General features: G+C 33.9%; 1 protein-coding gene across 3 annotated transcripts in view; it reads left to right on the top strand.

Annotated features, from left to right (window-relative positions):
• The first annotated feature begins 7,498 nt into the window (after nucleotides 1–7,498).
• Nucleotides 7,499–15,052, top strand: part of LOC132733776 (serine/threonine-protein phosphatase 1 regulatory subunit 10-like) — a 46,784-nt gene continuing 39,230 nt past the window's right edge. For all 3 annotated transcript variants that reach the window (XM_060720458.1, XM_060720459.1, XM_060720457.1), the window contains exon 1: nucleotides 7,499–7,583. In XM_060720458.1, the coding sequence (XP_060576441.1) occupies nucleotides 7,581–7,583 (3 nt within the window). In that variant the 5' untranslated portion in view covers nucleotides 7,499–7,580. The remainder of the gene's footprint in view (nucleotides 7,584–15,052) is intronic.

The raw sequence follows: 15,052 nt of genomic DNA, 5'->3' as shown, positions 1-15,052 counted from the left end.
CTTATTTCAACATGTTGAAAGCTTTACACTTACCGTTGATTTCATTCTGCTTGAAATTCATTGACTTTCTATTTCTGACATGTACGACTTTTATTCTTGTATATCTTTAATAGGCATCGACAATTTTGGCATCTTTTTAAACGGTGAAAATTCGTGAATTTTTGAAATTTTAATTGTCAGTGTTTTAGCTATTGATGTTATAAACTTCTTTTTTTCGTTTACGTTATTGGCTGTGACGCTGAATTTTTTTAAGTAGGAAATTTTATTCTGATCATTATTTATTCTTATTTTCAAGTTGCAGTCTAGATGGCGAATAATTATGTGGTCAATAATGGCATTGAAATTCTTCGTCTTTACTGAACAGTTGTATTCTTCCATGAATATACATAGCACTATATATTTTAATACACAAATGATTAACAATAAAAATGAATATTATCAGTTAAACCAATTCTCGGTAAATACCTTATATACTAAAATTCTATTACAATCATTTATATTTTCTGGCAATAATTGACACAAAATCACAATGAACGTAAACGTTTTCTCCAATAAATCTTTATAAATACTCACAAGTCAGGGTACAGATAAAATTCGTAAACTCACAAGTAGGGTTCACAATCACCAGCAAGTAACGTTCAGTTTACTGAAATGACCTCCTTGGTAAAACTTTTAAATTTATGTTCAAGATACAGCAATATGTTATGCATATGACTAAATTTTCGTTTGTTATTGATTACTTTAGTAGTTCAATATCACAATTCAATGTTTAACTAAATCAACCTTGGAATAAGACGGATTTTTGTTCGTGTTCAGTTTTGATCGCCTGAAAGCTGTTCGTGAGTTTCGATTATTTTATAGCCTTCGTGCTAACGTTTATGTTTTGTATAACTTAGACGTTTAATAAAGTTTCTCTCTTATAATATAAATATAGATTTACTAACCTAACGTCCATCAGTATCAATATAAATACCAATATCGTAAACAAGTGAAGTGGCAGAATATGGCTGACACTAAAATCTTCTCACAAGATCCGGTTGGGGTTCAAATCGTTTATATACTGTGGTATCAGCTGATCTTATCATCCAGGCTAGCCTCCAAAGTGGCGGACTTTCGGATATTATGTAATGGGAAATCCTTCTATAAGATTATTGACGGTCCATTATATTTAAAGACTGTCCATAAATATGAAATCAGTGGGTTTTTCCACCAAAATATTCAGCGAAATTTGGGTTCATTGTCCCCTTAAAATAGTGTGTTTTTTTTCCCCTCAAACTTCAAAGCAGAAATTTCCATCTATACGGCAGCCTGAATTTGCCTTCAGTGAATATCAATTTTTTTGCAACTAACTGCCGAAAAATGTTTTATTTTATGCCTGTAAGACTAACTGTTAAGCAAGGTTGTTAACAAATTGTTCTCTGGTAGATAAGGGGAGCTACTCGCGGCGACCCAACAAGTTAAACATGTGATGCGTCGATATTTTAGATCTGTTTATTAAGAAAAGCGACGTATTTTAAACTCGTGTTGCAAGAGTTGCTCCGCTTTTCTACCGCAAAGATCACTATATGAAATAAATAAACAAAGATAATTCCCCCTCCTATTGTATTTTTCCCCCTCCAAAGGGCACGACCCCCTTCCCCCAAAAGTGAAAAAAAAAGGAAATCCTAGAACTGATAATTAAACGGACAAGAAATGACTAGGTGTTTGGGGTCCGTATTGCTAGCCTAAATGCACTGTTGAGGAGAGCCGTACAGCATTTTTTCAGTTACAAATGAATGCAATGATGTTTAATGTCAGTAACTTGCATGTCTTAAAAGTTAAATAAAATAACATTTTCACCAAGAGTGATAGATTCTAATGTAATTTATATTTTTTTCAAAATAATTTTACGGATGATATTCAGCCATTTATATTAATTTATGACAAGATATCGGATAGATCTATTAGATATAACTTCGCCTTCAAAAAAGTAGTTTTCATAAGCCAGGGCCAAAACACCATTTTTGGGGAAGGGGCCTCAGCCTTTTCTTGGGGAAAATATGCGTGATTTTGGCATACTTTGGAAAAAGGGGTCTCATATTTAACACAAAATTTTAACAAGTTCTTCAAAACAGAAAAGCAAAAAGCACTGGGAAATACTAACAAGGCAGTAAAAGACCTTAATACAACACCATCATTTAATTTTGTTCCAACTTCTATGGGAAAGTTCAAAAGACTGGGAATTTTGAGGACCAAACGGGGGGAAAAAAGAGGCTAGTTTGGTTGGGGAAGCAGCCTATATTCGGCCTCTGCAAACAAGGGTTTTTTGGCCCTGTAAGCCGATGTAAATTTTGTCTCATTTAACCCTTTACCTCATGTAGACATGTTTTGACGGCTTTTCAACTCCCTCCCCTCCCCCCCCCCCCCATTTTTTGAGGCCTCAAACTGTGAAATAATGCCCTTTTTAGGCCCCAAACACCACTTTCTTGCATGCTGTTATAGAGGCTATGACCCAGTCAACATTTGTGCCAAGTTTCATCAGTATTGAAGCATTTTTCATAGTTTATAGCATTTTGAACTGCGTTCGTTGAGCGCCGCCTTTCCTTGTTGATCTTGTTTATCATATTGTAACAGGAGGCTTTTCATTGAAAACGGCCATTTTTCACTATATGCTCATGGGGGGTAAAAGGTTAAAGCAGCACACAAAAACTACCATCTCAACTAATGTTCCAAAATTTCTCTTCAAAATCATTATGATTTTTATAGTATGACACTTTAAAATATTCATATATTTGAACATTTTTATGCCACCGCAGCATCTGCGATGCGGTGGCATAATTATAGCGATTCACCTGTGTGTGTGTTTGTGTGTTATATAGATAATATAGTGAACTTAAAAAATCTTCTTGTGAAAAACCACTAGTCCAATTTCAACCAAACTTGGCAGGATTGATCCTTGGGTGAAGGGCTTCCAAAGTTGTTCAAAGAATTTCATTCCATGCAGAAATCTGGTTGCCATGGCAACCAAAAGGAATTATAAGAATAAATTTAAAAAATCTTGTAAAGACCCAAGAGGCATAGAGCTTAGATATTTTGCATAAGGCATTGTCTGGTAGACCTCTACCAAGATTGTTCAAATTATAGCCCTAGGGTCTAAATCGGCCCCGCCCCGGGGGTCATTGATTTTCACTATATGTACATATAGTAAAAACTTTAAATACCTTCTTGTAAAGACCCAAAAGGCCTAGAGCTTAGATATTTTGCATGAGGCATTGTGAGGTCGACCTCTAACCAGATTGTTCAAATTATAGCCCTGGAGTCAAAATCGGCCCCGCCCCGGGGTTCATTGGTTTTCCTTATATGTATATAGTAAAAACTTATAGTAAAAACTTTAAAAAAATTTCTTCTAGCAATTGACAAATGCTAGAGGTTAGATATTTTGCATGAAACATTGTGTAGTGAACCTCTAGCAAGATTGTTTAAATTATAACCATGGGATCAAAATTGCCCCCGCCCCGGGGTCATTGATTTTCAATATATACATATAGTAAAAAATCAAAAAAATCATATTGTCTGAAGGTATAAGGCTTCAAAAACTTAAAATACCTTCTTGTAAAGACACAAAAGGCCTAGAGCTTAGGTATTTATGCGGTGGCATAGCATTTTTCTCAAATGCAATCTTGTTTGCTCTTCAAAATTGTCTTTTGGCCAACAGGATAAAATTATACCTTCTTTAATTATACTACAGAATTCGGAGAATTCATTCATGAAGGTTTTTATAGCCTGTAGATTATATACCTGTAATGAACTTAAAAAATCTTCTTGCTTCCAAAGTTGTTCAAAGAATTTGCTTCCAAGCAGGAATCTGGTTGCCATGGTTATAAGAAAAAGATGTAAAAAAATCTTCCTTTAAAGAACCACAGAACTTAGTTTTTATGCATTTATAAGGCATTGTCTAATAGGCAAGGGGTAAGATATTTGTCATGAAACATTGTGTAGTCAACCTATACCAAGATTGTTCAAATTATATCCCTGGGGTCAACATTGGCATAGACTTGGTGGGTCATTGATTTTCATTATTGCACAGATAGTAAAAACTAAAATGAAAGGAAACAAACTAAAATGAAAGGAAACAACTTATATTGGAATGCTGCCAGTTTTTTAATTACTGTCAGACACTATATAATTATATTGTGACCTCCTAGTCCTAGTGTATAGAACTTTTTACATAAAATATCCACTTCATCTGATGTCAAAACGTGTTTAGTTTATACATGTAGTAAATTGCCCTATGGTCAAAATTGGCCCCATCTCGGGGGTGAAGTATTTTCCTTACATGTAAAAATTTAAAGACTCTTTTTCTTCAAATTACTAGGGCTAGAGCATAGATATTTAGCATGAAACATTGTCTAGTGGACCTTTATTGTCCCCCGCCTTTTCGTATATATAGAAATAGGCTCTGTCAGTCCGTTTCGTGTCCGGTTCGTAACTGTTATTTATCAATGAAATTTGAAATAACTTGGCACAAATGTTTGTTGTAAGATGATTTGTCATGTGCTAAACCGGACCCCTACCTTCAAGGTCAAGCTTGGTGATGAAAGGTCAGCATTATCTATTTGAGAGTATATGTTGTGTTCGGTCCATTACTCTCTTATCCATGAAGGGATTTTGAAAATACTTGGCACAAATGCTATCAAAAATGAGACAATATGTCATGCGCAACAACCAGTCACCTACCTTCAAGGTCACAGTTGAACGGCAAATATTAACATAGTCTGTTATAGGGTATATTTTGTGTCTGGTCCATAACTTCTTGAAAAATCAAGGGATTTTAAAATTACTTTGCACAAATGATGTTCACAAAAATAAGACGATGTGTTGTGCGCAACACCCAGACCCCTACCTCAAAGGTCAAGGTCACACTTGGAGGTCATAGCCTAAAATACATGTAGTCTGTTACCGGGTATGATGCCAAGTGAGGCCCATGCAAATAAATGTCATTGGTGAATTGCCAACATACCTTGATTGATGACTGAACACGAAATATGCCCTTTAACAGGTCATATCCTGTACTGATTTTGAATTTTTCACATTTTGTGGCTTTGAACTAGCGATAACAACTATACAAATGTATTTATATTGATACATACAGGGGAGTTATTTCATTTAATCATTGAATTTCTTTAATGAATTTATTGTTACTTGTGCAGATCTAGCATTGATCAAAATCTGAAAGTCAAGATCCATATCTCAGTCTTTTGAACTAGCACAATTTTGTGCTATATCGTAATACTTTCTTTAGGCGGGAGATGTTGGTAACTGTTACAAATTCTTGTTCAAATTATTATAGCTTTGGGGTCAAAATTTGCCCTGCCCCAGGTGATGGCTTTTCTTCCCTTACTATAAAATAGTCCAGCACATGAGTTACAAAATGTAAAAAATGAAAGAGAATCAACTCTAGTACATGTTTACAGGTTTTGCAATTTTTATGCCCGGGGCCCCCTGCTATAAAATGGCTGGGGTATATAGTGTTATGGACATTGGTGTCCCGTCATTCCGTCATAATCAGTTTCTGTTCACTATCTTGGCAACAGTTGCACATATTCAACTCAAATTTGACATATATGGATATATTATAGGAAAATGCAGACAAAGTTTGAATTTGGTCATAGTTCGATGATTTTTGACAGAGTTATGCCCCTTGAAGATATGTTCAGTTTACTTTCATGATCTCCCCAACAGTTGAACACATTCAACTTAAATGTGACATGATACATCAAAGGAATGCCCAGGTCAAGTTCGAATTTCGTCATGGTTCGATAATTTTTGGCAGAGTTATGCACCTTTGACTCTGAAAAAAGAGAAAGAAATATTCAGGTTCCGTTCATTGTCTCCCCAACAGTTGTACACAATAAACTCAAATTATTTGACATGATGGATAAGTCAAAGGATTACGCAGGTAAAGTTAAAATTTGTTAATGGTTTAATGATTTTTGGCAGAGTTATGCACCTTAAACTTCGGAAGAAATAAAAAATTCAGTTTCCATAAATTGTCTCTGAAACAGTAGTACACATTCAACTCAAATTTGACATATAGATACATCATAGGAATAAGCAGGTCAAGTTTGAATTTGGTCATGGTTTGATGATTTTTGACAAAGCTGCATCTTGAATGTTTGAAAAACTCTGAAATTTTCAGTTTCCGCATACTTACTTTTGTAAAAATGTGCGCATACGGTTGAATCACATGTGCCGGTATTTAACAAGAAAATTTAAGTCAAGTTCGAATTTGGTTTTGGTATGATGATTTTTTAAAGAGTTGTCATTTAATTAAGAGAAAATAAGAAATTTTCTTTTGACTCAAATATGCAATTTGCAAAAGATTAACACTGAATAGTTTCAGTGCCTTGAACTTTGTATAAAATGGTTTGAGTTAAACATTTAATAGTTTCAGGGCCTTGAACTTAGAATGAAAAATGGTTTGTGCAAACAAATTTGGAACTAAATATTATTTTTTTTAACATTTAAAATTTGGCTGCATGCGGGAGCATTTGTGGTGTTACAACACATTATTAGTACTAAAAAAGGATTCAATTGGTGGGAGACAGTCTAAAGGTCATGATCTCTAGCAAGAGAGATGTTTTAGTAATAACTTATTTATGAAATGATTTGAGCATTATAATTTAGACAATGTATAGGAAGGTAGTGTAGTAGGTTACTTTAAATATTATACATTCTCTCTAAGGATGGTATTAAATGATAATCATAAATGTTTTGTATGTTTTCAGAAATAGGTAATGGCTAATGCTTAATTTAATAGGTAGTATTTAAAAAAAATAACTACAAAAACTTATTTCAAAGTTTGATAAGGTCAAGAACTCAATGTCAAACTTAGAGCTACATGTAATTGAAAACCGCTTCTATGGAGCGGGATTCAAATATAACTTGACCCGAATGTTTACAAGGTCACGTATGGAGGTAAAATTTCAGATAAAAATGCGAAAATATGTATAGTGACCAACTTAATTGCCACACTTCTTATCGCCCACATCTCCTTGAAAGCTATGGTGATGGGCGTATTTTGTGACCATGTTTCCTGTATCAGTTATTATACTATGGCCTTTGTATCTAAACATAAAGACACATCTGCACATGTGAATCAAGTCTTAGAGTGGTATTGTAATAGATAAAAGTCAATTTCTACAACTGGTATTCAGAAAAATAAAATAATATGACACTGTCACATAATTTTCAATATAGCCGTAATGTCCATGCTTTGATTGGACCAAGTTTACATTCAATGTCATAACACATTCAAAAGTCTAATTATTGTTTTTGATCACACAACATCATTTAGCCAAATTAAGAGCCTAAGAAATAAAATTGCTTTTGAACAAAAATTATGTATAAGGATTTCAAGCCTTTACACAATTATGTATATATTATTAGTTAGTTAATAGTATGAACATTTATTGTAGCACAAACTTATTGTGATGCATATAAGTAAATGTTTTATTTCTTTCTATTTTCAGTATGTGATGTGTTATTTCTAAAGCATCAACTTTTAATCAACATTGAAAAGTAAAGAAGTGATTGCAAGAATGGTAATTTTTTTAAAACGAATTTCATTGTGTTTGCTTTTTGTGTCGCCTCTACGGAGTAGTGGCGACATATAGGGATCACTTCTCCGTTGTCTGTCTGTCTGTCTGTCCGTCTGTCCGTCACAAAACTTGTCCGGACTACTCCTCATAAACTACTGGTGCAATTTCATCCAAACTTTACAGGAATGATCAGTACCAAGTCTAGTTGTGCATATTGATTGTCAGCATTTTCCGGTTCAATGATTTTTGTCAGAGTTATGGCCCTTTTATAATTTTTAATTTTAAAGTTTGTCCGGACTACTTCTCTTATACCACTAATGCATTTTCAATGAAACTTTACAGGATTGATCTGTAGCTCAAGTCCTTGCGCATATTGCACGGGTTTTCCGGTTGAATGATTTTTGGCCGAGTTATGGCCCTTTGATAAAAAGGTTTCTTTTTCTGTGTGTTGCCAGATACACAAAAGCTTGTCCGGACTAATTCTCATAAACTACTGGTGCAATTCCATCCAAACTTTACAGGAATGATCAGTACCAAGTCTAGTTGTGCATATTGTCAGCATTTTCGGGTTCAATGATTTTTGTCAGAGTTATGGCCCTTTAATAATTTTTAATTTTAAAGTTTGTCCGGACTACTTCTCTTATACCACTCATGCAACTTCAATGAAACTTTACAGGATTGATCTGTAGCTCAAGTCCTTGCGCATATTGCACGGGTTTTCCGGTTGAATGATTTTTGGCCGAGTTATGGCCCTTTGATAAAAAGGTGTTTTTTTCTGTGTGTTGCCAGATACGCAAAAGCTTGTCCGGACTACTACTCATAAACTACTGGTGCAATTTTATCCAAACTTTACAGGAATGATCAGTACCAAGTCTAGTTGTGCACTGTCCGTCTGTCTGTCACAAAATTTGTCCCAACATGAAATTTGCCTTCATGAGGCGACACATGTGATTACTGATCGCTCTTGTTTTCTGTGTGTTGCCAGATACGCAAAAGCTTGTCCGGACTACTCCTCATAAACTACTGGTGCAATTTTATCCAAACTTTACAGGAATGATCAGTACCAAGTCTAGTTGTGCACTGTCCGTCTGTCTGTCCGTCTGTCACAAAATTTGTCCAAACATGAAATTGGCCATCATGAGGCGACACATGTGATTACTGATCGCTCTTGTTGAAAATTTTAAAATTTTTAAAAAAATAAAGAAAAGAACCCTTCCCTCAAGTGCTCAGTATTAGCAAATCATAGGTACTCGCCTTTCTAAATTTTGAAATTTTTCAATCATAATTAAATGGACATAGTCTATTCAAGACAAATTACCTAATACAACTTGCGTAATGTATAAAAGTTTATTAACAGATGATTGTTAGTGATTCTGTTTTGGTTTAAAGAAATTATCAAGAAATACGAGTATATGTCCATGATTTTATGATTTTGTTGATAAGAAATGTAGCGGAATTTGATTTTGTCCCATACTGTTAACATGTAATTTTTAGGTCCCGTCTTTTATACCTGTTGTAAGCAGGGAAGGTTTAGAATTTTGTTTCAGAGTGTTTGGTGCTGGGCTGACTGACTACGAGTGTTTAGATGTCTTGTTTCCTTTAAAACAACACGGTAATGTATAGATATGGTAAAGTATTAATTTTATTCGGATATAGTTGTGTAAAGTTAAAATGATCGTAAATTATAATTTTGAGACTGTATTTTAAAATTTATTTAGGGTCTTGTGCGAAAGTGTTGTAACTTCCTTATGTATCTTGAGTAACAACTTTTTATGCCAAGTGTTTTTAATAAGAGATGATTATCTTCAAAATCATGCCATATTACGGCATTACATTGTCATATTAAATGAAAGACTTTGATTTGCTTAATACTTGAGGCGTTGCATATTTACTGTTTTTAACATGCAGGAAAATAATTCAGATTGCGTATTATCAACATCAAAAAGTTCATCATGACATTGTCTGTATTTTGTGTAAATGTAGCATTTAGCTTGATGTGTTGAATTTATAAACTGCCGCGTACAGTAATTGATAACTCAGAAGATTGGTGGTTTCGTCAACATGCCAGATCTTGTACCAAATAACATGCAGTAAGGCATCAAGCTGGAAAAGTTGCCATATCATCAACCCTTCAATAAAATGTTGATGTGAAATCGGACCTAGCAAAATGAATTGCTAAATTACTGTTGATAAATATATATACAGTAGAACTTCGGTAAGTCGAAGTTGAAGGGACTTGCGTAAAGACTTCGACACATCGGGACTTCGACTCATGAATCGCTCTCAATTCCATGACAAAATTTCGACCCGTGACTAGTCCTAATTATAAGATGTTTAACGAAACCATTTTCATGTTTTTCCATCATTAATCTGATATTTACATCTTACAATAAGAAATATAGCATGTTAAATAATGTTTTCCCGGCTAATTATTTGGACTACCCGTTGACGTATACAACAGAGTTACAAAAGGCGTAACAATACGAAAGGGCGATAACTAAACCGGCTTATAGTAAATATTTCGCTTGTTATTCTCACGCGACACCGGGTCAAGGATGTTTTCAAATGAAAGTAGTTCTTACTGTTTACTTTCAAATACCACTACGGCAATTAAAATAGAAACAATTAAAGTATTTTATCACACATTTTATCCCAAACAAAGGCTGTTTGTACACACGACTGAGTAATCAACACCTGTCACACAAGTTGATTGGAAATCGTCTTCGCAGCCAGATAAGGTGTGAAAAATGTCTCGAGATCGAAGGTGTCAAAATGATTGAACGACTTCGACTTATTTGTGGTAAATTGCACTAGATTAACTTTATACGGACCACGAAAAAACTTCGACACATCGAAAAATTCGACACATAAAATCTCGACTCATAAATAGGTTTTTATAAGGAAAATATAGGGGGAAAAGTCGGGACTTTCATTTTTCTTCGACACATCGAGAAAATCGGCTAATCGAAGTTCGACTCATAGAAGTTCTACTGTATTATGATATGCAAAAATATGTGTTTCTGAGTGTTTTTTCAGCAAAGAGTTGTGGCAGGTCAGGCGTCCTGGTTTAACAGTTGGTGAAAGTTGCCTTCTATAGCGTGCCATAACAGTGTTTGTGAACAGGGAACAAGAAATCATCACCCGACGTTTTGGAGCTGTTCAATAACCTGTGAATAACCTTGAAATTGTTGCCACCATCAAACTGAAGTTATCTTTGGAAAAGCTCTGTGAAACTGAACTTTTTTTATTTTATCTACAGCCTTGCTTACTCTGTTCACTGGTCCAAAGTCAACCCAGTTGAAGTAAAATATCATGTTTTTGTAAAAAGTATAGTATTCAAAAGCTGATACTGATTAATATAGTTCTTGCTGTGCTAACTTCTTCTAAGGCTAAAATGTAAAAAGAAAACCTAGTCCTCAAAATGAAATAATTTTGGTTATGCTTTGAGTAAAAATATTTTTTGGTATGGTTATAGATTAAAACATTAGGCTTGATTCTGTCTGCTTTTGGGATAGGGGTGGGGAGAATTATTTTTGGCATTTTTGTTTGATGAGAAGTATATGTGGGATGTACATATTTCCTTCCAAGGATATTTTCAATTCAAGAGTTTGGTTGTCTAGGCGACAGGCTGAAATTAAAATTGAGGGGAATAAATTGTACATGACTTGTATCTTGAGAAATAATGCATACTTATAATGAAAGGGAGAAAACTCTTTGGTCCACTTAATGTTGACCCATATTTGTTGTATACATGTTAAGTATACATCGTTTATACATGTATATACATCATGTGCAGCTTATTTGAAAACAATAAATTTTGCTGCAGTGACATGTGTATTACAGTGGTTTATATAGCTTAATCTTCTACGAAAACACCAATATTTTTCTTGATAAAAAATAATTATTAAATTAAAGCAGCATGCCTCCAGATTCCTACTTTTTTTTCATAAAAAATTTCGAAAATGTATTTAAAAGTATATTGTGAAGTAAACGAAGAAAGTTGTTTTCCACTTACAATCAAAAAGAGGTCAAAATATGCTAAAATAGCGATAAAGTCATTCAATAGAAAATTGGTGATAAATACTGCGGGGTCACTCATTAATCACACATGCAAATTATTACCATTTTACATTTCTGAAAAATTAAATACATTTTTCTCGAGTTGATTGTCTATATCTGGAGGCATGCAGCTTTAAGTCCAAAATTTTTGATTTTCCTTCTGCTTGTCAGTTTAAGCTGAAAGTGCTGAAACTGGATCTGAAACATAAGGTCTAATTCCAATATGAATTGAAATTAAAAAAAATGTTCATGTTTTAAAATTATCCCCCTTTTGTAGCTGTGTTAACTTAAATTTACTTCTATTATTTTTTTTTTTTGCCTTTCATATTGATGTATGACATTGGTGTTTTGGTAGAAATACTCAATATTATGAGCCCATGATTACATGGGACACAAAAAAATTACCCACAAACAGAAGTATTTGTAATATCTAGAAACAAATTGTATATTGGTTATAATTATTTTTACTTGTCACTTTCAAATGTTAGCAAATTTGTTAGATACTGTAATGAATTATTATTATCTAAATCTGAACATTACAAATACTACTGTTAATTATGAGCCCATGTGTTATAAATGGGACAAAACAACACACATAATTCACAAATTTGTCGTTGATTATGACGTTCTTCTTACTGTCTTAAATATTATAGTTCCCAAAAATCAAATTGAAAATGGTGATTTAATGATGAGTAAATAAAACCTTAGTGGTTTTTGGCAGTAACTTGATGCTGAAATTTTCGCTGTGGAAATCGATCTCTTGTACATCTGATGAAGTAGTACTGGACTAAGGTTAAGGTCATTGTTCTCTAATAGTTTTGTTTCAAACTCGAGTAGTAATGTTGAGATCGTTTTGACATTCAATGTATACCCCGACTTTAAGGTCAAGGTCATTTGATATGCTATGTTTTCTCTGAGGTCATTGTATGAAGGCAAGGTCATTTGACATGCTATGTATTCTTAGTCAAGATCATTTGATATACTATGTATTCCGAGGTCAAGGTCATTTGACACTGTATTATCCGAGGTCAAGAACATTTGACAGGCTGTGTATTCTTTGTCTTGAAAGGGTTAAGGTCTTTGTAGTGACTGGTAATGTGTCAAGGTCACAGTTAAAAAAAAAGGTGATAGTAGTCCAAGTATTTCAATACTTGCGTGAAATGCTTTATTTAACTGGCTAAATTAAGTTGGAAAATGGTTTCAAAGTTATAGTAGTCTCGTATATTAAACTATCGATTTCACAAAGTGTTGCGAGCTAGTCAGTGGCACTTGTTATTTTGTAAAATAGTAAGAAATATGTAAAAATAGCCGTCTTGCTAAGAAGTGGGGTATAAATATGATTTCATGAAAATATTGAATTCAGTCTAATTTTACGTAAGCATGCCACATTACTTGAAAACATTTACAAATTCTTGTAAATTTAGAGAAGCTTTTAAGAATAATTGTAGGTAATTTCAATGCTGTACTGCAATGCTTAACCATGAAAGGTCAGGGGTCACAATTGTCATTTGAATTGGTATGTTATCAGTGGGTTATGGCTGTGAAACGAAATTACTCAAATGTCCAGGTCACAAGTAGATGTCCTCATAATTGGTGTGTCACTTGATGTGTGATTTTGTTGGTACTTTTGAGCGTTTTAAAGAATTGCATTGTATTGGATGTTTAAGAAATACATAGGTCAAGGTCAAATAAGTAAGTTTATTTGGGCCATTTATCATGAAACTATGATGTAAAGAGTATGTTGGTCAAATCTCAAGGTCAAATGTCAGAAAATAGAAGAAAGCTTGGTCTGTACCATATCTTGCATACTGCTGTTTAGAATTACAAATATGTAAGCAATGTATTTGATGTGTATAATATCTTACTTCATTCATAGATACCAAGTTGTATTGATTGGACTAAATGACCTACCACACACGTTGATGAACTCTAAAACTGCAGAATTGTTTTCTGTCGTTGTGTACAAGACCCATGTATGTTGCTACTAGGTCAAGGTCACCGTCACATTGAGATCAAATATAAGAAATGACTATTTTCTATTTGTTTTCTCATTACACATGACATTCATTTCTGTGCTTTAATTGCTTATAGTGACTATCCCTTGAATATAAACCTTGTTCCAGGTAAATCAGACTATTTCTCAAGAACTGCTGGTTTGAACTTGATGACCTTGAACTATAATGTATTGTTAAAGAAGTAAAGCTATCTGTGTCATTGGAGCATGTACATGTTTTCGGCTATCCTACTTGTTCAGATTTTGTTGTAACACTAAAGTCTTGGGTGCTACTCCTTGTACAAGATGGTATCTCGTCATCATCTGAAGTTTTAAGCAACTTACTTCACACACTTAATTGAGATCTTTAAAGGGGGGTCATAATCGAAGGGCCATAACTATAGCATTAGGTTTGGAAGAATTATGGCACTTTGTGAAGTTAAAACTTGACCGTGTCTTCAGGATCATTATTGGATGACACTGCTTTAAGCCCACAAGTTGGACATGGATATTAATTGAATAATGGCCTTTTGTGAACTTAAAAAAAAAATTGGTTAAAGTTTAACATGCAACATCAGTTTTCAAAACTACTTTAGGTTTTTCACTTAATGCATGTGTTCGGGATCATTAAGGGAGGTCACTGCCCAAGGCGAATAACTCTAGTATTGATTTTGACTGCATTATTGTCCTTTGTAAACTTAGAAATTACTTGGTTAAAGTTACATGTGCATCATCAGTCTTCCAAACAATACATGTCTCTGGGGTCTCTTTCCAGGGTCCATAAACTGACCACATGCACAGTTTTAGACGAAAATTGAATTTTGATATCGGCTGATTTAGATTTTGACCTAGTGACCTACTTTCTTGTTCTTTGAATTACAGCTTTGGACCACATGCACTGTTTCGGATTGAACATTGATATCAGCTGATATAGATTTTGACCTAGTGGCCTACTTTCTTGCCCTTTGAAGTACATATATGAAATTTTGACCATGTGCACAGTTTTAGATGTAAAATTAAACTTAGATATCAGCTGACCTAGATTTTGATTTAGTGACCTACTTTCTTGTATATCAGCTGACCTAGATTTTGATTTAGTGACCTACTTTTTTGTATATCAGCTGACCTAGATTTTGATTTAGTGACCTACTATCTTGTTCTTTGATGTACAGCTATGAAATTTGGACCACATGCACAGTTTTAGACGTGAAATTGAACTTTGATATTAGCTGACCTAGAGTTTGACATAGTGACATACCTTGGCTGTTTTACTTGTTATCTATATAAAAAAAATTAAAGATCTATTTAAACCTTTTATTTGTTTGCTTTTGCAAAAATTTAAAAAGTCAACCTGTGGCTCTTGTAGTGTCCGTCTGTCAAAACTGTGTCTAGTCCATAACTTTGTTATTTATGGATTTAC

This window comes from Ruditapes philippinarum, unplaced genomic scaffold (genome assembly GCF_026571515.1).
Source record: "Ruditapes philippinarum isolate M1 unplaced genomic scaffold, ASM2657151v2 ctg487_1_1_1_1, whole genome shotgun sequence".
NCBI classification, from domain to species: domain Eukaryota; kingdom Metazoa; phylum Mollusca; class Bivalvia; order Venerida; family Veneridae; genus Ruditapes; species Ruditapes philippinarum.
Note: the sequence above shows the minus strand (reverse complement) of the source record. Positions and strands in the feature narration are given on the sequence as shown.